General features: G+C 33.7%; 1 protein-coding gene across 1 annotated transcript; it reads right to left on the bottom strand.

Annotated features, from left to right (window-relative positions):
• Positions 1 to 11,771: 11,771 nt before the first annotated feature.
• On the bottom strand, positions 11,772 to 19,176 carry SYT4 (synaptotagmin 4; the record flags this gene model as incomplete). The annotated part of the gene is made up of 4 exons (XM_082852794.1): positions 11,772 to 12,245; positions 13,614 to 13,734; positions 15,418 to 16,232; positions 19,143 to 19,176. 4 exons carry the CDS (start codon positions 19,174 to 19,176, stop codon positions 11,938 to 11,940), a joined length of 1,278 nt encoding a protein of 425 aa, XP_082708920.1. The 3' UTR covers positions 11,772 to 11,937.
• Positions 19,177 to 21,521: the final 2,345 nt, after the last annotated feature.

Genomic DNA, 21,521 nt, shown 5'->3' with positions numbered 1-21,521 from the left:
TAATATTGAGACCTAAAGAATGAATAGTACAGACAGAAGAATTTACAGCTGGATGGCTCTTTAATGAAAGGCACTATTTCTGTAGAACTTGTTATGCCAATGTGTTTAGAAAGTATCTCTTTTACCTGCAGGGAAGATAGATCTCAATCAGTTTGCAAGAAGCTACTGAGGGAATGTGGCAGCCACAGAGACCCCAAGTCAGTCTCTGAAGAAGTCAACTGATTTTTCTACTTCTCATCTGACATGTGTGAGGGTGATGATTAAGCATGTGGGAAAGAACTAGTACTGAAGGAAAAAAAAATCCATATTGACCAAATTATGTCTTTGTTTTAACATTGTTGCTTGAAATTTCTCTACTTTCTTTTAGATCCAGATAGTCCTTCCTGAAAAATGTGGATAAATTGAATTGACCAGAGTTGGTAAATGACTAAATGAGATCACAATAAAACTAAGTTATCCTGGGTTGTACAGAATTATAGAACCTTAAAATATTAGAAGAAAGTTGATTTCCCCATGTTAAGAGTAAAGCATAGATTGGAACCTTGATATCCTAACTGCCAGCCCTATCACAATGCAGCTCTGTTTCACACTGCCTGTTTATAATTTTTTCAGTGCACATATTTCTATGATAATTAACATGAACAAATTATGAACATGATTTTTTCATATTTTATAGCAAATTCATTATCACTTTCAAGCAAAAATCTGGTCTATAGTTCTTGGAATATCTTGTTATTTCAGTAGTGAAAAAGCCAACTAGCATGATATATGCATTTTCTTTTTCTTTTACTAAAATTTTTATTATATATACCGATAATAGTGAAATACTTCTTACTAGTTTCATCCCACAAAATATATTTTCAGAAAGAGATTATGATGTTTACAACTTTCTCTCTCTGGACAAACATGACTGTAGCTGTGTCTGGCTTTGGGAGTAACTAAACAAACACTGTTGCCCACATACATCAAAGGGAGGAACAGATAGAGTAAGAAATTTCTTGGTATTAATGTGGTATCTGAAAGTTCTTTATTGAATATAAAATATCTTTTCAGTAAGCATTTCGGGAAGTAAATTTCTTTCTCTCTCACTTTCTCTCCACCTATTATGACTAAATTGTGCCTCCCCTCCCCAAAATGCATATGCTGAAGCCCTAATCCCCAGTACCTCAGAATATGACCATATTTGGAGATAAGACCTTTAGAGAGATGATTAAGGTAAGTGAGCTTATATGGTTATATAATTCAATATGACTAATGTCCTTGCAAGAAGAGATGAGGAAGCAGAATGCACACAATGAAGACCAAGTGAGGACACTGGAAGAAGACAGCCATTCACAGGCCAAGGAGAGAGGCCTTAGAGGAAACCAACTCTGAACACACCTTCATCTTGGACCTCTAGCCTCCAAAATTATGGGAAAAATAAATATTTCTTGTTTAAGGCACCCAAGCTGTGAGATGTATTACAGCAGTCTTAACAAACTAATATACCATCCATCTTTTTAAATATATTCCTCAGAGTGCAAATCTATGTATTGTCACTGTATAATTCTTTAAGTTGCATTGTTTGTTTCATTTATAATTATTTTAATAAAATTATATGTTAAAATAATGATACTAAGTAATGTTCATCTTTACAAATATTCTAGCCTTAGTATAATTCCTTTTATGGCTTTTGAAACCTAATAAAGTTGAAAATTTTACTTTTGCCCTTAATAACATGTTTTATGCTTAGGTGTATGCAAAGCACCCAGGATTTTGCATGTGTATATTAATATGCATGAATGAAGGCAGAACTGCATAGCATAGCAATAAAATAGGTTAACCAAATACAATTGTAGTTTCAATTGCTCCTAAACAAAATGTTTTTCTAATTTTATTTTTTAATTAATTTCATCTTTTATTTTTATTTTTTTTAGGATTGATTGATTGATTGATTTTTGGCTGTGTTGGGTCTTCGTTGCTGTGCACGGGCTTTCTCTAGTTGTAGCGAGGGGGGCTACTCTTTGTTGTGGTGCATGAGCTTCTCATTGCAGTGGCTTCTCTTGTTTCAGAGGATGGGCTCTAAGCACGTGGGCTTCAGTAGTTGTGGCACACGAGCTCAGTAGTTGTGGCTCATAGGCTCTAGAGCACAGGCTTAGTAGTTGTGAAGCATGGGCTTAGTTGCTCTGCAGCATGTTATATCTTCCTGGACCAGGGCTCGAATCCGTGTCCCCAGCATTGGCAGGCGGATCCTTAACGACTGCACCACCAGGGAAGTCCCTAATTTTATTTTTTTTAAATAAAGCATTTTTCATACAGTTGGTATTGTCTACTTGTCCCCTGTACCCAATCTAATCTTCTCATCATTCATGCCATGTCCCCAACATGAATGGTTTGGAATTTTCCTGAGTCAAAATACTTTTTCTCTGTTTTCTAGAAACAGTTAAATTAGTAAGAGATATCAATACCTATTTTTAAAACCTTGAAGTTTAAATTACTGAAATTTTATTTTTTGCTTTTTTGGATTCAAAAAAATTCAATACACATTTTCTGAAAAAACATAACCACACAAAATTGATCACTCTCCCCACTATCCTTCTATGCAATCTGGACATTTCGTTATGGAGGAATTATTACCAGCCCTTTTTTTAGAGAAAGAAATTGATACAGGAATATTTAATAACAAACAATCCTCATACATCAAAACAAGTTAGGGTTAGGGTTAGGGTTAGGTAAGAGATGAAGTCAAAATTCAAACTAGGGAGACAATATAAAACTCACATTTTTTAAATCCATTAACACAGAGGGATAATGAAAATATCATCTTATGTGAGAGAGAAGTTGACTTAATAAAGCAATTTAATCAATTCACATTTTACCAACACAAAATCAAGAAGTATGGAATTTTACTTACCAGAGACTAAATAGAAATATTTCCCTTAAGCTAGGGAATATAGTTCCCAGTGCATAGATAATCAAGTCCATCAGTTTTCTCATAAGCCATGATTTACCCTCATAAACCACCTCAACATGATTTTCCATATAGTCATGACCACTGGATTGGTATTCAAGATGACATCAAGTTGACATTTCTGTATCAAACTCTCAAACATGAAGGTTCAGAGAAGTAGGCAGTAGTTCTTAAAAACTTTTAGTGGAAAACTTACACATATTCAGTTCCAGGTTCTAACATTATTAAATAAAAGTCAATCTGATGACTGTTAAAAATAGCAAGAAAGACTTTATTCAAAACTATTACAATAGGGGAGAGGGATAGAAAGAAAATCACGATATGGCAAAGACAACTGGAGATTTATAATCAATCAGAAGACGGAAGGGTCAGTGGATGGAATATTACTAAAATGAACTTCATTAGATATCAAGAGTAGAGAGATTCTTGGTTAACTGGCTTAACAGAATTTTTTTTAAAGGCAGGTCAAGGACTTAGATATCAAGGGTGGGTTGGGGGATAAGAAACTTGATCAGATATCAAGAGTGGGGGAGGATTCTTGATAAATCAGCTTAGCAGGGTTCTTTGCTAAAACTGGCCTTGGCAGGCCAAGGTTGTAGCCTAGAAAAAGAAGAGGGCTCATAGGAGCCTAATTAAAGTTTGGTCAAGGAGGAAATTTTTGTTACCATTCACTTGTTATATGATTTGTGTTAAAAAAAAAAAAAACTAAAACAAACCTGAGGAGTTAATTCAACCATAATTTCCTAGTATTTTCAGTATTTGTCAGAGGTCTGACTTATTATAAGAACTGGGAGTGAAAGAAGAAAAACACATGGTTCTCTGCCAGCTTAAATCAGGTCAGTGAGATGCTATACACACAGTAGGGACTTTATATTCAGAAGGCCCTAAATTCCATTCCATCTTTAATTGTGTGGTTTTAAGTGAGATAAAAATCTGAAATTTATCTTTATCATCCATAGAACTAGAGGAATATTTCTTATAATTTGGGTTGTGGTGCACACTAAATGAGATGATATCAATTAGAAAATGCATTATATTATTAAATTTTAAATTTCAATCCAATAAATGTTTGAGTTACCTTCTACCATGAACAGACACTGGGGATACAGCAATGCCTATTACAGGAGGTTTCCCCATCAAGAGAGAATATAAACTTTAGGCAAGTAATTCCAAGGTGATGATTGTTAGTACTAAAGGTAATAGAACACTAGCATCACTAGCATCGTCACTATTATCAGCAACCTAAGCCAGGGGATACATTTGAGGTTGAGAAATTATTTCGTTTGTCTTTATGGATTTTCTGCTGAAATTATAAGTGACCTATGAATGTAACAGAGACTGAAGCAACACTTTCATTGTGCTCTTGCCTTCTCTCCCTGAGCCATGTGGACATTTGAGGTGTAGGCCTGGACATCTACTTGCTTGCTGTGATTTCCCAATTGCTCTCTACATGACTTTGTGCCAGCCATCTAAATAGGTCCCTTGGTAATTCTATGTTCTTAAAAATCTTTTGCTTAGATGAATTTCAGCATTTCAGTGGGTCATATTTCATGTGTGCTATATGACCTCAGTGTTAAATTTAAAGTCATCCACAGTAAATTTTCAAGTCAAATTCATATCTTAGTTGCTTTTATTTTTTTTTTTTTACTTTTTATTTTATATTGGAGTATAGTTGATTAACAATGTTGCATTAGTTTAAGGTCTACAACAAAGTGATTCAGTTATACATACACATGTATCTATTTTTTTTCAAATTATTTTCCTATTTAGGTTGTCACATATTATTGAGCAGAGTTCCTTCTGCTATACAGTAAGTCCTTGTTGGTTATTTATTTTAAATATAGCAGTGTGTACATGTCAATCCCCAAATCCCTAACTATTCGCATCCCCCCACCAACCCCCTGGTAACCATAAGTTAATTCTCTAAGTTGGTGAGTGTGTTTCTATCTTGTAAATAAACTTCATTTGTATCATTTCTTTTTAGATTTCACATACAAGTGATATCATACGATATTTCTCAATACACAGAAATCTGTTGCATTTCTATACTTTAACATTGAAAGGTCAGAAAGAGAAATTCAAGAAACAATCTCATTTACCATCACATCAAAAAGAATAAAACACCTACCTAAGGAGAAAAAAGACCTGCACTTCAAAAACTATGAGATGATGATGAAAGAAATGGAAGATGACACAAACAGATGGAAAGATATACCATGCTCTTGGATTGGAAGAATGAGTATTGTCAAAATGACTATATTACCCAAGGCAATCTACAGATTTAGTGCTATCCCTATCAAATTACCAATGGCATTTATCACAAAATTAGAACAAAAAATTTTTAAATTTGTTTGGAGACACAAAAAGACCCTGAATAGCCAAAGTAATCTTGAGGAGGAAAAACAGAGCTGGAGGAATCATACTCTCTGACTTCAGACTATACTACAAAGCTGCAGTCATCGAAACAATGAGATACTGGCACAAAAATAGACACATAGATCAATGGCACAGGATAGAAAGCCCAGAAATAAACCCACACACTTATGGTCAAGTAATCTATGACAAATGAGGCAATACTATACAGTGGTGGAAAGAGAGTTTCTTCAAATAGTGGTGCTGGGAAAACTGGACAGCTACATGTAAAAAAAATGAATTAGAACATTCTTTAACACCATGCACAAAAATAAGCTCAAAATGGATTAAAGACCTAAATGTAAGACCAGATATTATAAAACTCCTAGAGGAAAACATAAGCAGAACACTCTCTGACAGAAATCGCAGCAAGATCTTTTTCAATCCATCTTCCAGACTAATGGAACTAAAGACAGAAACAAAAAAACAAATGGGACCTAATTAAACCCAGAAGTTTTTGCACAGCAAAGGAAATCATAAACAAAACAAAAAGACAACCCACAGAATGTGAGAAGATATTCCCAAATGATGTGACCAACAAGGGATTAGTCTCCAAAATTTACAAACAGCTCATTCAGCTGAATAATGTCAAAACAAACAACCCAATCCAAAAATGGACAGAAGACCTAAATAGGCATTTCTCTTAGTTGTTTTTAAATGATCTTTCCTTAACCTCAGATGGCATTCTGTCAAGGAACACAGAATCATTTTAGTACTAGCTTAATGCTAAAAGCTGGAGTATAAATCCAATTTTAAGAAACAAACAGTGAAACACAGTTCACACCAAAACTAATTTGAAAAAGTTTGGGATGTCTATTATATGTATAGCACATTGGACTTCTATAGTTTCTAATATAGTATGAATTACAATAGCCCCCCCTTATCTGCAGTTTCACTTTCCTTGGTTTCAGTTACCCTCAGTCAACCACAGTCGGAAAATATTAAATGGAAAATTAAAGAAATAAACAATTTATAAGTTTTAAATTGTGCCCTGTTCTGAGTAATGTGATGAAACCTCACACCATCAAGCTCCATCCTGCCCAGCATTCCCAACTTTTGACATCATCTGTTCCTGACATCCAATCATTGACATTGTCATAGCTCAGTGATCCAGGATCACTCAAAGCATGTGATCCTCCTTCTGACATAACATCAGAAGGTCAATAATAGCTGTCATTCATCTCACTTCATCTTATCATGTAGGTATTTTATCACATCTTCACAAGAATAAGGGTGAGTATGGTAAAATAAGATCATTCAAGTGAGAGAGAGACCACATTCAGATAAATTTTATTACAATTATTGTTATAATTGTTTTATTTTATTATTAATTATTGTTATTAATCTTGTACTATGCCTAATTTATAAGTTAAACTTTATCATAGGTAGGTATGTATAGGAAAAAACATAGTATATATATGATTTTTCATCCACTGAGTGTCTTGGAAATTATTCCCTGGGGAAGGGGGACTACTATACATCAATATAACAACAACAACAAAAAATTCTTTTATATATTTGGAACAAATTTTTCTACTGCTATTCTTGAACAATTGTGGTTTTCACAATGCTTTCCCATCTAATCATCAATTAAGTTTGATTTAGTTAAAAAAATATTTATTGAGTTTACTATGTACAACCTAGCTACTAGTGAAAATGATCAATAAAACACACATTTCTTATTTATAAGGGCATTATCTTACAATGGGAGAGTAAATACTTCTTCCTGAATAACATTTTAAAAGTAATGCTGCAAAGGAGTACTATAGAGCTGTAAAAATCAATTAAGCCTATATATGCAGCTGGAGAATGATATCCATGATATATTGTATAGCATGTTTTGTTCATCTGATACACAGAAAAATGTGAATATATCTACATATGTTTATATTAAAAATGAGAAGAATTAACCCAAAACTTAAATGTCATTATATATGGGAGAGGAGGGAATAGTTGAGTGTAGAAATAGATGGGCTTCTGTTAATATATTTTGTTTTGTAAATTTATTTTTATAAAATATAATATTTCATATAACTATAAATCAAAATTAAATTCAAAAATCAATTTCTTAAAAATAGAAGCAATCAAAAAATTTACTTGAATGAGTTGGTGGTATAATTACACAGAAACCATCACAAAAGACTTTAAAAAGCAGTCATCCAACTATACATTCATGGGGAAAGGTACATTCAGAAAGAAAGAACTGCTCCCAACACATGTAAATTTTTTTTTTAATTTTCAGAAAAATATTTCTGGTAATAATGTTAGTATTGTTATTTCTTTTTCTTAAAAAAAGTTATAAATAGTTTATATCTTATACATTTTTTTCTTAACAGCTTTATTGAGGTATAATTTGCATATAATAAACTATACACACTTAAAGTACACAATTTGAAAATTTTTGATACATGAATATACCCGTGGAAACATCATCACAATCAAGAAAATGAACACATCCATCCCCCACACCTCCAATTTCCTACAATTCCCTTTTAATCTCGCTCACTCACACATGTCCACTCACCCTACTCTAATCACAAGCAAACACTGATCTGCTTACTATCACTACAGACAAGTTTGCATTTTCAAACATTTCTGATAAATTAAATCATACATTATACACTCTACATTTTGGGGGTTCCAGGGGAAAATAACTAGCTTCCTTCACTCAGTATAATTATTGTAAGTATATATGTTGTTGCATGTATCAATTGTTTATTCATTTTTTATTGTTAAGTAGTATTCTATTCTGTGTATACAACACAATTTATTTATCCATTCACCTGTTGTTGAACATTTAGGTTGAATCCAGTGTTTAGCTACTACGAAAAAAGCTTCTATGAAAATTAATGCATGAGTCTTTGTGCAAATGCATGCTTTCTTTTCTCTTAAGTAAATACCTAGAGGTGGAATGACTGGGTCATTTGGTAGTTGTATATTTAACTTTTTAAGAAACTGACTACTTGTTTCTCAAAGCAGCTATACATTTTATATTCCCACCAGTAGTGTAGATCAGTGTAGGAATATTCCTCCAAATCACCAACACTTGTCATGTTCAAACTTTTTGATTATAGCCATTGTAATAAGGTGTACAGTGGTATCTCATTGTGGTTTTAATTAGCATTTCCCTAATGACTAATTCCCTTAGAATATCTCTTCAGTGTCTCTGGTTACTTTTGACAGGGAGGTCTAAAATATATTTAAGCACTTAAATGTAATGACCAACTCTTTTAACATACCTGTGCACAGTCTTAATACAATTAATATGGTTTAAAACAAAAATACAATGGCAGCAGATTTTGATTGCAACCATTTGCAAGGTTGTTTTGCCAAGTGTGATAATACAGAACACATCCATATAGATTAGTGCTGTAAAAAATGGCTGATCCTCCTGGTGGTGGATCCCATAGTTCCCATTTACCTTAGCTGGTGTCTGATGGAAACATTGCAGATGTTCTGGGTCTGTTTTTCCTACATCTTTTGAAGAAATAAAGACTTCCATTTCAACTCCATTTTACTAAATAAATCTATCCAATGCAAGGATATAGGAAAAATGAAAAAGAAAAGACAGTAATATAAAATAGGTAATGAAAGAGACTAAAGTGAGAAAGAAGATCATGAAAGACAATAAAAGGAAGAATAAATTAAAAGTTGTGATGAAAAATGGTGAAAATGGTAAACTAACACACCATTGTAAAGCAATTATACTCCAATAAAGATGTTTTTTAAAAAATGGTAAATAAAATATGGAAAAGTGACCACAATATAGAAAGGAGAATTCCAAGAATGTGGGCATGAAACATTTTAAGAATCTAGCAGAGCCAATTGATTAGGATCCCTGGAGGAGAGTGGCCTGGCATAGAGAGAAGAGTGAGGTATGCAATGAAATCTATTCACATATCATCCGTGTGTACTTGAGTCAATTGCCAAAGCTCCTTGAGTCTCAGGTTTGCTTCTGAATAGGGATAATATCTTTCCTGGATGAGTGTTATGAGGATTAAGCAAACTACAACAAGATATATGGAAGATCTTGGTGTTGAATCTTTATGTTTCTTAATATATGCCAGATGATCTATTAAGGAAACTCGAGAGCTTAGAAAGAAATAAGAGAATCCATTAATCCATTAAAGAAAATTTTGAGTTGAAATAGGTTGGTCAAAAGCAGCCATTTATTCATGTCATATAACATGATCTTACAAACATCATACAAAGCTGGCACGAAAGAACAGACACCATCTCATATACCATGCTTCCTCCCAAATCACTTCTATTAAGTTACAACATCAGAAAAAATCAGTTACTGAGTTACACAGTTCTTCAAATATGGATACCTCTCCATTAGGGTGGTTAGATTCGCTAATCAGACAAACAATTAATTTACATGTTTAATACAGGGCAGAATGTGTAACAGAATTCAAGATATTCACACAGATACTGTAATACAATATAAAACAGTACAATTTTCAGAAAATGATGAGATCACTATGCCCCTGCCTGTTTCAATTCCTTTCTAGTTTTTCTTCTTTCTTTTCTTAACAGCAGTTGCAAATAGTTTTACTCAACTTTTCACACCGAGAAACACTTTAAATTTTAAGAACTAAAAACTATTTACAAATTAGTTATTGTAATTTTGTAATTATTTGTTCTTGGTTTCATTGTTCCCCTAAAAAAACAAGTTCACCCTCCTCCAGCAACAATACTTTTCTTGATACCGTCATTAACTTCTGGCAGCTCTGAAGGATACTTAGGGTTGACTTCTTACAATGTTTCAGAGCTCCAAAATATATTATATTCCTTGACCCATGATACCAAATATACAAATATTAAAAGGCCATATGACTCCCCCAAACCATATACTGACTAAAATTCATTTCACATTGCTTTCACAGAAATACTGAGTGGACCAAGATGCTATGAGTTGACTTTGTGATGGCATGAAGATGATGATTGGACAATATTCTTGTTTAATCCCCAAATCATCTTAAAGCACAAGAAGAGAGGTTGATTTCAATCTTTGTATATAGAATGTAAAGCATTTTCTTTACATTAGGAATAGTCATAAAAAGCATGTATAAGTTGTTTTGAAAATGCTTTGTCATAGATTTTACAAACACTGTGATATCAAACACATTCTCAAAAACTGCTAAAGCACTGACACAAAACCTGACTCAAAATGTAAATTTTTCAGTAGACTTCATTTCTAACTTGCATATTTAAAATTCAACTGTACCTGAGTTTCACTCATACTTTTCTAAAAACTCAAATACAGTGACATTACCTCAAGTAAATTCTTTCCAAATAATCACAGGGTTTAATGGATTTTTAATGAATTTCAGAGCCCTGGCACTGGAAAGATGTATAAGATACAGGTTTATAAACTGGTCAACAGGCAACAGCTCAAGACAAATTAGCCTAGAAAAGATAGTGAAACATACTTGTGCTAATTTGACAGCTAAATATATTATGTATGAACATATATAAAGTATATTAGACTTGCCATGTAACTATTTTTTATTAGTTTTTTGGGTTAAGTAACACTTTCTACCCAGCGATGATTACAACTTCACAACTTTTTTGTCTTCATTTCTTTTTAAATAGTAGCTTAGTCCTCTCTGGGGGAGAACAAGCTGAATGAAGACTTGGTTACCAATGCCCTTTCTGTGTTCAAGGGATAACCTTGAATGTACACTTGCATACTATATATATTTCCTATAAGAAAACAGCATTTCTAACTGGATTTCTCACTGAAGTTTATTTCTTTACCCACTAGCTAACTCAGCAACTTCACAAAAGTATATAGGGCTTTCTTAGGCCACACTGACATTTGTCACAAGCAGTGAATAACTCAAGGCCATGGTTCTTATGTGAGATTATATTTTATTTTTGACTCACATGTAAACTTAGGGAGGGGAAAGCATATTTCGGCTATAGTATTCTCAACTCAGCCCTTTGATAAAATGATTTCTCATTTTGTTCACTTTTTTTTTCAACAAACCTAAGTTACCCTTCTTATGATAAAATTGTGTCAAATAATTACAGACCAAAAAGAAATAATCATATACTTTTATATGCAGGACAACCATTTGCACATGACATAATTAATAAAATAATCTAGAGAACATTTCTTTAATATCTTTGGGTTTAAAGAAAAATTGATTTCCCCAGTTGATGAACAATGGATGAATTTTTATAAGAGAAGATCTGCTTTTCGTTTCTAAATCCTAAAAACCACATTGACTTCCAGTGACATGTTCCAATGAGATCATCACCACAGCCATAACTCGGGCCTGCAGAGCAATATTCCTAAAATGTTTGGCTACTCTTATTTATATAACTGGTAACCTTCAGGGGAAATTGAATATCTTATGAAAATTTATCCAACTTCTCTAATAAAGAGTAAATTATCATGATACACATTTACAGTTACTTTCTGGTCTGATAATTCAATATATTTCTAACAACAACAACAAAAAAGCTTTCACAAGCTTGCAATCATGTATCAGAAAAAAAAAAGAAAGAAAATTTCTTCTTGCCTAGTAAAAATCATTAAGTTCCAACTCATCTTGGCTAGGATGCTAACCATCACAGAGCACATGCCACTTGGCAATTTGTCTCCTGGGATAGTCACAAATCTCCTTCCAGTGCTCTCCACTGGCTCCTTCTGCTGCTGCTCCCAGGACCAACCGCCCAATTACCTCATTTCGGGATCCCCTTTCAGAATCCAAAACCAGAAATTCAACACTTATCTCTTCAAGACCCTCACAGGGAATGTCAAAGACAAACAGTTCATTGAACACTGCATTGGGGGTGCATTTCTTCACATGAGTCTTCTTTTTGGAGATTCTCTTTTTGGCATGATACAGGTTCACTTTGACATAGGGATCTGCAATGGGAAACAACACAGATTGTACTGACAAGACTTGGCTGGAAAGCTGATCCCAAGATAATGGTGCCTTAGAGATGCTAGTAAAATGTGATTATAACGAATATGAGTCAGAACAAAATGAAAACATGGATAAAGCTTGGCTTCTGTATTGTCAATAAATTGAAAATAAGTAAGAATGTACAACACAAGAGATAGTGGAGGACAGGAAAGAACTGTAATGGAAGGATGAAGAGATAACATAAAGTGGAAGAAAATAGAATGTTCTAATGACACATTCTGATTACTAATAATTCATTCCAGAGAATGGAATAGAAGGAAAAAATATTACACATCTATCTTTACTGAGTTGTATGACTTTGGATAAATCTCACTAATTCTCTGAGCATGGGCTTTCTCTTTTGAATGGGGGAATGGGCATTTAGAATTCACAATGGCAGTGCCATTTTTGGCTTTAATTTTTTTGTGGTTCTTTATCCACTTGCTGTGTTTGTTTCCTGTTACCCAGTATTGATATTTCCCATGTCACCTGTATCCTGTGAATTTTAAGATCATGCTACTTTATCACACATTTAATTATATTATTTTGCCCTTTTCTGGTTGCATGAGTCATTTTAACTTCCTAACCTAAATCTTTGAGACAATGTTTTTAATCTCCATTATCTAATAATAAAACTACAACTAATAATAGCACTGGATGATATTTAATGAAATATATATTTCCAGACCTCATAATCTCCTTCAAGGTAAGTACTATTATATCCAGTTTGTGTAGAGTTTAAGAAACATACCCAATGTTACGATGCTAAGAAATGGAAGGGTTAGGATTTAAACTCAGGTCATTTTAAACCATAAGTCTTATGCTCTTTCTCATTGTACTATACAGCAATTTTTTTTTTAGTAAAAATTAGTCACAAAACTAAAAGCTAATTCTTAAAGCAGACAACAGACACATAAGGAATTAAAGGAAAGATAATAAAAATAATAGAAATGTAAGTGTAGGCAGGCTCATTTAAAATAGTAAAATTAAGAACTTTTCCTAAACCTTAATTTTATTTCCATCACTGTGTTTTTGGCAATGACCTCACTTCTGCATTTATCACTGCTTTCTGCTTCAACTCCATTCAGCCAGACATCTATGACATACTAACTTTGTATTGGATCTTAGAACTATGCAGTTTTCTTCTTCTTGATAATGGCCTCGGCTCACACATTTATTCCATAAAATGAGAAAAAAAACAATCACATAATTTGTGATTGTGAATAAAGGGTGAATCTAAATCATAGCCCAATGTTAGTTGTTAACTATTTTGCCCAATATATTGCTCACTTCTACACTGAGCCTGAGTTTTTCAAAAACATTCTTACCTGAAAGTCCAGACACATCAGATTTAGGCAGGTGCCGAGCTTTTAAAACAACCACAGTGAGAGTGTTTGTGATGGACTGATAGCAGAGAGAGATCAGTAACTCACCACGTCCTGAAGACTTCTAAACAAAGAGAGATATGAGATAAATATGTTTTTATTATTCTTTAGTTTTGAAATTTATACTTATATTAATTTTTAAAACACTATAATAGCATTGTTATTTAACTGTAATTTTCCTACTTATTTTACTTTAATATGCTAAAGAATCAAAGAGTAACCAAAAGCTTTTGTGCAGTACCATCATCTTCTAAAACAACTACCGCCATCTTGTGGTCTTTTTAGGTACTACAGAATGTTAAAATTCGTAATGAGTTAGCCACACCCATTACTAGAAATGTTTTAAAGGGTGATATTTAAAATATATCTTACACAGAGGTATTTTTAGTTTTTGCTTTTAATTAACTCTCCACTTTTTGAAGTTATTAATGGTAATGAAAATTATCTAATTATTTGAATGGATCTGTATATGGTAAAGTGACTCAAGTTTGATTTGATTTCAAATTCTTTAGCACAGACATTATTAGAATTTGAATTCAGAAAACCTGAAATTTAGTCTGACACCCACCACTCTCTTAGCCCAGAGGACTGATGCAGTTAAAATTCTCTTCTCCCACCACACCCAGAGTCCTCCTTTAATCCAAGGAATGAATTAAATATTGGAGAGAATTGATTCAGAATATTTAAAGCTTTGTCTCTGAACAGTATCATAGGGTTTTTCTTTGCATAATACTTAGATCTTATTTTTACTTTAACATTAGATAAGATGACCAAGAACTCAAAGTACAAGTTCTAACTGAAAGTAACAAAAAGTAAACTTGGTATAACTAAGAATGATGGCTGCCCAGAGCTCCTAAAACTTCAATATGTATTTATATAAAAGCTGACATGGGGTAACTGTATGAATAAGCACTCCAAGAAGAATAAGAGTAGGGAACAAATCTTTATTCCCACTGTGCCACTAAACAGTTAGGTGACTCAAACTACTTAATATTTCTTGATCTTGACTTCCATTAATTTCAACAGAAAAGGTGAGGATGTGGTCAAAACAAACTTTATGCTATTCTATAGAATTATGCCTTATAAACACCAGTTATTCTGAAATACCACAACTGGAATCAAATGAGCTCCATATTTAAAGGGAAAATACATTTAGATTTGATTAATTGATGTCTTGTCATTTTCTAATAATTCCAGAACTACCAAAGTAGCATAACTGCAAAGGCCGAGTAACTCACTTCCTGTTATACAACATAAAGGTGAATATTTGTAATTCAATATAATGAGATATCTCTTCCTTAAAAAGCAATTCTATGAAGTCATTAGAACTTCAAATACTCAAAATGAACTGACTTAATTTTCAATTTCAAATTCAATTATGTTGACATTGAAATATATTTTTAACTTTCTTATGAGTAAGAAATATTTGTCTGCATTTTAGTGACAATCTTAGTCAAAATACTTGTGACAGAAATTAATAAAAAGATTTATATAAATGATATTTAAATAAATCCATAAAGGATTCCTTTTTATTTTATATCATTAAGATACTTTATGCATTTCAGTTGTGGGTTAAAATTTCTTTCATCTACTCTATCCCCCTGCTCCTCATTTGATTATGATTAATAATAGTTAAACATGGTAAAGATGATATGTATAAGACATCATTTTAATAAAACTCCCCTAGATACAAAAAAGCTACAGAAAAGATTGTTTATAAATATATTAAGCACTAAAAATGAATTACCCTAACATTTCTCTTGATAATCTCTCTGTTCATTAACTTTTTTCCATCAGTTAATTCAATTCCTGTGAGAGGAATAAGGACTTCTCCAATTATATCATCTCTTGAAAACCTATCAAAACTCAAGATTGTGAAGTGCAAGGCCAACTCTTGGATCTGAGTGTAGGGTATTCCATAGAAAGTAAAGGTCTCATCAAAAGCTGGGTCCAAGGTCTTTCTCAGAACTCTGGTTTTCACTTTATGCTTCTTCTCTGGGAGAATCATCATTTTGATGTATGGATCAGAGGTCATCGACTGCTCATCCATGGCTGGCAAGCCACGGGCTTCTTTAATATTTACCACAAATGTTTTCTTCTCAAAGTTATACTCTAAGGAGAAGAAGAGGGTTCCCAGCTTCTCTTGTTTCTCATCTGAAGTAAGAGAAGTGCTGGACTTTAAGCTATCAGGGGAAACTGCCTCTTTTTCCCCTTCTGAGAAAAGCTTTGGGGTCACATTCTCCAGGTCAGAAGGACTGCCAGCTTTGAGGTTTGTTTTGGGAAAATTGCCATTTAGATCTCTCTTCTCAAGATCAAGACGCAAAGAATTCTTTGGCCCAGCTGGTTTATTCTTTACTTCATTTTTCTCATCTGCTCCAAACTTCTTTTTGCTGTTTAGGTTTTCAGGATAAATATCAACTCCCTTTAGCACATGCACAAACTTATATGGAGGAGTCTTGTTAGATTTGGATGATTTTCTCTGACAGCAGATCCATGCAAACAGAGAGACTGTGAAGACCAGGCCAAATGCACTGAAGATCCCCACCACTGTGGGGATTTCATCTGAAAAATCAAATGACCAATAACATGCATTAATTGGGCAGAGTTGGAGACACCCTATTTGAAAAGCATCCTAAAGCTGGCAGTTGCTGTAGGTTGCACAGATTGAATTGCTTTCCAACTGTTCTGGGTGAATTATGTACCTATTTCATGTCACTTTCAGGAATAAACACATTTGTAACACATAAAGAATAAATACAGTATGACAGAAAATCTTTCATTGTAGTAATTTTTCACAAATAAAATGAAAAGATGAAACTGGGGCTGGGCCAGGGATGGGAGAATGCTAAATGACCCTGACCTACCTTCGTTTTCTCAGATAACATGAGTCAACTACAGCATGATGAGTCAGTACTAATTTCATTATGTTTTCATTGACATTTTGAGGGTTTCCAGAAGCATCAAGTCTTACTATGTAGCTCTAAGTGCATATTCTTCAAATACTGACAGAAATTATGGAAAATTATCTTCAGTTGTCACAAAGTCATTAATAATTTCCATTCAAATTATAGAACAGTGGTAAAAGAAATGTACACATATTAGGGAAAAAAGAACAAAAATATGAACAGTTTATTAATAGTATACAACTTATAAGACTACAAACTCATATGCTGACCCAAAATTCTTCAAACACTGAATCATCCAAAGTACAAATTAATTACCTAAAAAGGATAAAACCCAAACAATGGTTATAAATGAATTATCATTCTTTAACATGTAATGAGAAGAGTGTGTAGAGATAATTTAGAGTTCAGTTTTATCCATAACTGATTTTTTTCCTAGCACATTTCCACATGGCAAATGGCAATCAGATTGAAACTGGCATTTGTTCCTTGAATGAGGACACATTAAATTACTGACATTAGGTAACACTGATTATGCATGAAGCTCACCATGTTCCATATGTAAGTATATTCTCCAACAAATAATAAGTTCATCATGTTACATATGTAAGTATATTCTCCAACAAATAATAAGTAACACTGTGTAAGTAAAAGCAGTATTACTATATCTGGACACAGTACATCAGTTGAGTCAATGTTTAATATAATCAAAACTAATATAATTAACGTTATAATATCTGCCTTTAGCTCCATTCCAGTCTATTTTTAAATCCCAAATAGTGAATAATAAAGTTAAAAGTTCCAGTCAGGAAAGGGTTAAGGCTTGTTTAACTAACCTTGAAAGAACAATCTTTTGTTTCTCCCCTCCCTAATGCCCCAAACTTCTGCCTATCTACTTCATAATCACAAAACTGAACTCAAATAATATAAGATTAAGAAATGACAAGAGAAAAAATGCCTAAGAAAATAAAAAAGCAAATACAACAATAAAAAATTCTGTAGTTTAATTATATCAAAGAACTGAATTGTATAAAGGTGAACTTTGAATTTCCCAGATAGAAAAAGCAGGGAATGCTACAGAAGAAGAATGAGGTGAGAGCTAAAAATCATCAGCTAAACTTAGTACCAGCTTTTCAATTTTTCCTTCTATTAAAGTCTTTGTGGAGAGAAGGAAAAAAAAAAAAAACTCCTGGACTACCTAATAATCCAAGGCCAGGGAGCAAAAGCAAAGTCATGAACTATTCTTGATTCTTTAGTCAATGCAGGAAGAATAATTTTTAAAAAAGGAATAGAAAAAAAAATTTTTTCCTAAATAAACAATGCCAACACTAGAACATATTTTTAACTAGCATAGCCTCTGAAAATTCCTCAGTATTCAAATATTTTTCTGATTTTCAAATCAGAAATTGGGAATACATATCATATCACAACAATATAAACTCAATCACTCAAACAGACAGCTGTGAAAGAAATTCATTTCTGAATATAATATCACAAATTTTTTGTGTTTAATATTCATGTCAAATGGCAAAATATTCAATATAATATAGAAGGGCTCATCTACTCCCTGTGTATTCTCTACTGTTAAGGTCCTAAGCTTTTGAGAGCAAAGATCTCAGTCATTTCACTCAGTTTCATAACAAACTTCTATAAATTCCCTGATATTTCCAAATACATGTAAAGTAAAACTCAAATCTCTTGCCTTTGGAATATAATGGGACCTAAAAATACTACTTTTCTATTTGAAGAAGTACATCTGATTTTTTTCCTTTTCTTTTTTTACTGAAAAAGAGGAGAGTAATGGTGCTAAAAATCTGTTATAGGAAAAGGGAAATTGAACAGGAAAATATAAGTCCTAAGTATAGTTTCCAGTAGCTTTTAGCTAACTGACTTGCAAAATTTCCCTTATCTCTCTGGGCTCCAGTTACCTCTCCTGTGAAATGGAATGGGCTCAGCTAGTTAATTTTGAATATCCCTTTAACCCTAGTATCATAGGATTCTGTGTCTTTCATTAGCAAAATATTTCAAGGATACAACAAAAACATAGCAGAGAAAAAAATACCTTATGGTACACTCTGCAATAAAATATACATTCTAAATGCCCAATGTTCAAGTTATTTTATACCAAGATCAAGCCTTTATATAATCACAGAAACATCTGGCTTCCTCCAATAAGATAAACACAGGTTTATGTACAAATAGAAATCACCTGCCGAATTAATGACACCAACAAGAAAACAGACCTCTTTACTTAGCGCGTGCTGCAATTTACAGCGCTACCTGAATGATTAGGAACTTCTTGGATGTAAAATCGCCCTGGCAGAAAGCAATTTTAAGGAGAAAGATATCAAGGAAGGGAGAAACCACAGAGATAAGCCACTATTGCCCTTTTACAGTTCTCATTTTTCTACCTGGGAAATCTATGTTCAACATCCCGCGAACACACACATACACAAACACACACACGCGCGCGCGCGCGCGCACACACACACACACACACACACACACAACACATCACCCCAGAGTATTTAAGGAACAACCGCAGTTATAAGCGGAGTAACTTGCTTACCAAATTCTTCCCGGCTGGTAGCGATCGGAGCCATTTTTTGCTGCGTATTCTGTCCGAGGTGCTGAACGGAAACTCCCTATCTTGGTTCACTTGCCTGGATGTGAAGCGACAGGGCTTTTCCTAATGCTGAAAACAACGGCGCAAAGCTCAGGGGACCTAAGCCTGGAATAGGGAGGAGGCAAAGAGGGAGATCCACTCGCCCTCGCACAGTGATTTGCCACCCCTCTTCCTGTTTTGGCTCTTCAGAGACGCTTGTCTCTGAGACTCTAGAGGTGGCTGAAACCCGAATTGACGCAATCCTGACGCTACAGGGTTGAAATCAGCACCTCCCTCCTCCAAGCCTCTCCTCTACTCTTCATTCTTTCTTCTTCCCTTCCCTCCTGAGAATTCAACACACATTCATCAATTATTTTAACTGTTGGACTACATTTTCTATTCTGTGAGGGCTCAGAGGTACATAGAGATGTCTCGAAACTCATCGATGTCAATTCCTGATATAAAATCTGATCATCTAGATCAGTAAAAATGTGTCTGTGTTATCAGAATAATATAATTTACAGAGGCGATTTGAGGACAGAGTAAAAAGAGAGAAATTTCTGCATCAGTGATCCACTGTAAAATGCAAATCTATATTTTCTTGCTATTTAAATTTTTGTTTGACATATTATACTTATATTAGAAAAAAAACCTCACTGCACATTGATCCATTTGAAATAAGATAACAGTTTTCCTATCATTATCACTTATTTTCTAATAAATTATTAGTCTAAACATTTTGTTGATTCTGTTGCTCAATCTGTCTCTTAGCTCTCTTCCTTTAATATTTGACATTGGACCACTTAAAGTACTTAGGGACAGATGGGAATAATCCCTTCTGTATTCCAACTCACAGTTTTGACTTTTACATATAATGAGATTGTTTTTGGAATGTCATTTCTGGTTAAAAGTCTAATATGTTTGTGGAAAATAGTTACAAGAATCATACCAAAATCTAAAATGACATTGATAATTATTGGTTATTTTCAAAGGAAAACATATTTTTTCTGAACTGATGATATTCCCAGGGTTGAGGAACTCAGAAAATACGGTGTCAGATTCTGATTAATTTTAGTCTGAAGAGTGTGACTTTTTAAAACAAGCATTAGCAATTTTCCAGAAGAGAACTGAGGCTGTAACTTCAACTTTCAATTATTGGTCCGCAAAGAATTCCTCTTCTCTGGGGCTCAGTGAGCAAATGACATTCAGTGTGTGCTGGGATGGGGGAAGAATGGGTATGGGGTGAGTCCGTAAAGCTACTGTACAAGTGACAGTTTCCTGCATACTGGCAAGCAGCTGCTCTGAATGTCAGGACTGTGTCTGGGGAGAAATTGGCTTCAGTCTTTTACATCATGGAAAATTTTATAAACCTATGTCCCTCTTCTTTCCCTTTCTACTCACTCCCACATACTTGGCATTTTAGCATTCTTCTAACAGATTTTTTCCTTTAGCTTATATCTTCCTGCTATGAAAACATACAAACTAACTTACTGTATTCAATTTTTCCATAGGCAAAATCTGTGTTTTCTGTCTTCATCTTTCCATTTCATTCAGATTACTTGCTTTCTTGATTTTGCATGCACTGGTGAGATTGTCCCTATGAATAAATATCCATTAGACAGATGAAAGAGAGAGTGGCATTTTTTTGTGATATGTATCGCAGGTAAACAAAATATATGGTGTGACGTTTACTAAAATATGTTTTCTAGCTAAGCTATTTCTACAAACGGTTATACTCACTTGTAAACATAAGTACCTTATATATGTGTTCTATATAAATTAATATCTCATTAATTTTACCTTCAGGTGGTAAAATGCTATCATCCAAAACCTGTCTAGATTGGTTAAACTCTGTTTCTACAGAACCCCACCTTACCCTGGGCTTTCTCATTTCTGAGGACACATTGTGATAAAATTACCTCTTGCCCAGAGCTAATGTTATTATGGATATAGTAACCCTTTCATTGTTTGCTTTAAAAGCAAACTGAAAATAAATATTATTAATTAAAATGTCAGATGTTTCCCTCATTTTCATATGATGCATAGCATATTATTCATTATCTGATCTCTTTAGACAAACTTCCAGCAGCACCAGATGAGGAGTGGGAAGTTGACCCAACGTAGAGGAAAAACCTGTAAGTTTCTTGTGATTGAGATTCACACCCTACCACTGTATTACATTCTCTTTAGATCCAGCAAACAAGTAATCAATTCGCTGACGTAAACAATACCACTCTTGCAGCATTGATTTGGGAGGAGGGGTAGTTGCTAGGTAACCACCTTATTGCCACCCAAAACACACAGTCTCAAGCAAGTTCCTGCCCTGGGAAACAAACGCATCTG

The sequence above is a fragment of the Leucopleurus acutus genome (assembly GCF_964270905.1).
Source record: "Leucopleurus acutus genome assembly, chromosome: 13".
Lineage (NCBI taxonomy): Eukaryota > Metazoa > Chordata > Mammalia > Artiodactyla > Delphinidae > Leucopleurus > Leucopleurus acutus.
The sequence above is the reverse complement of the archived record's forward strand: the minus strand, read 5'-3'. Positions and strand labels throughout refer to the sequence as shown.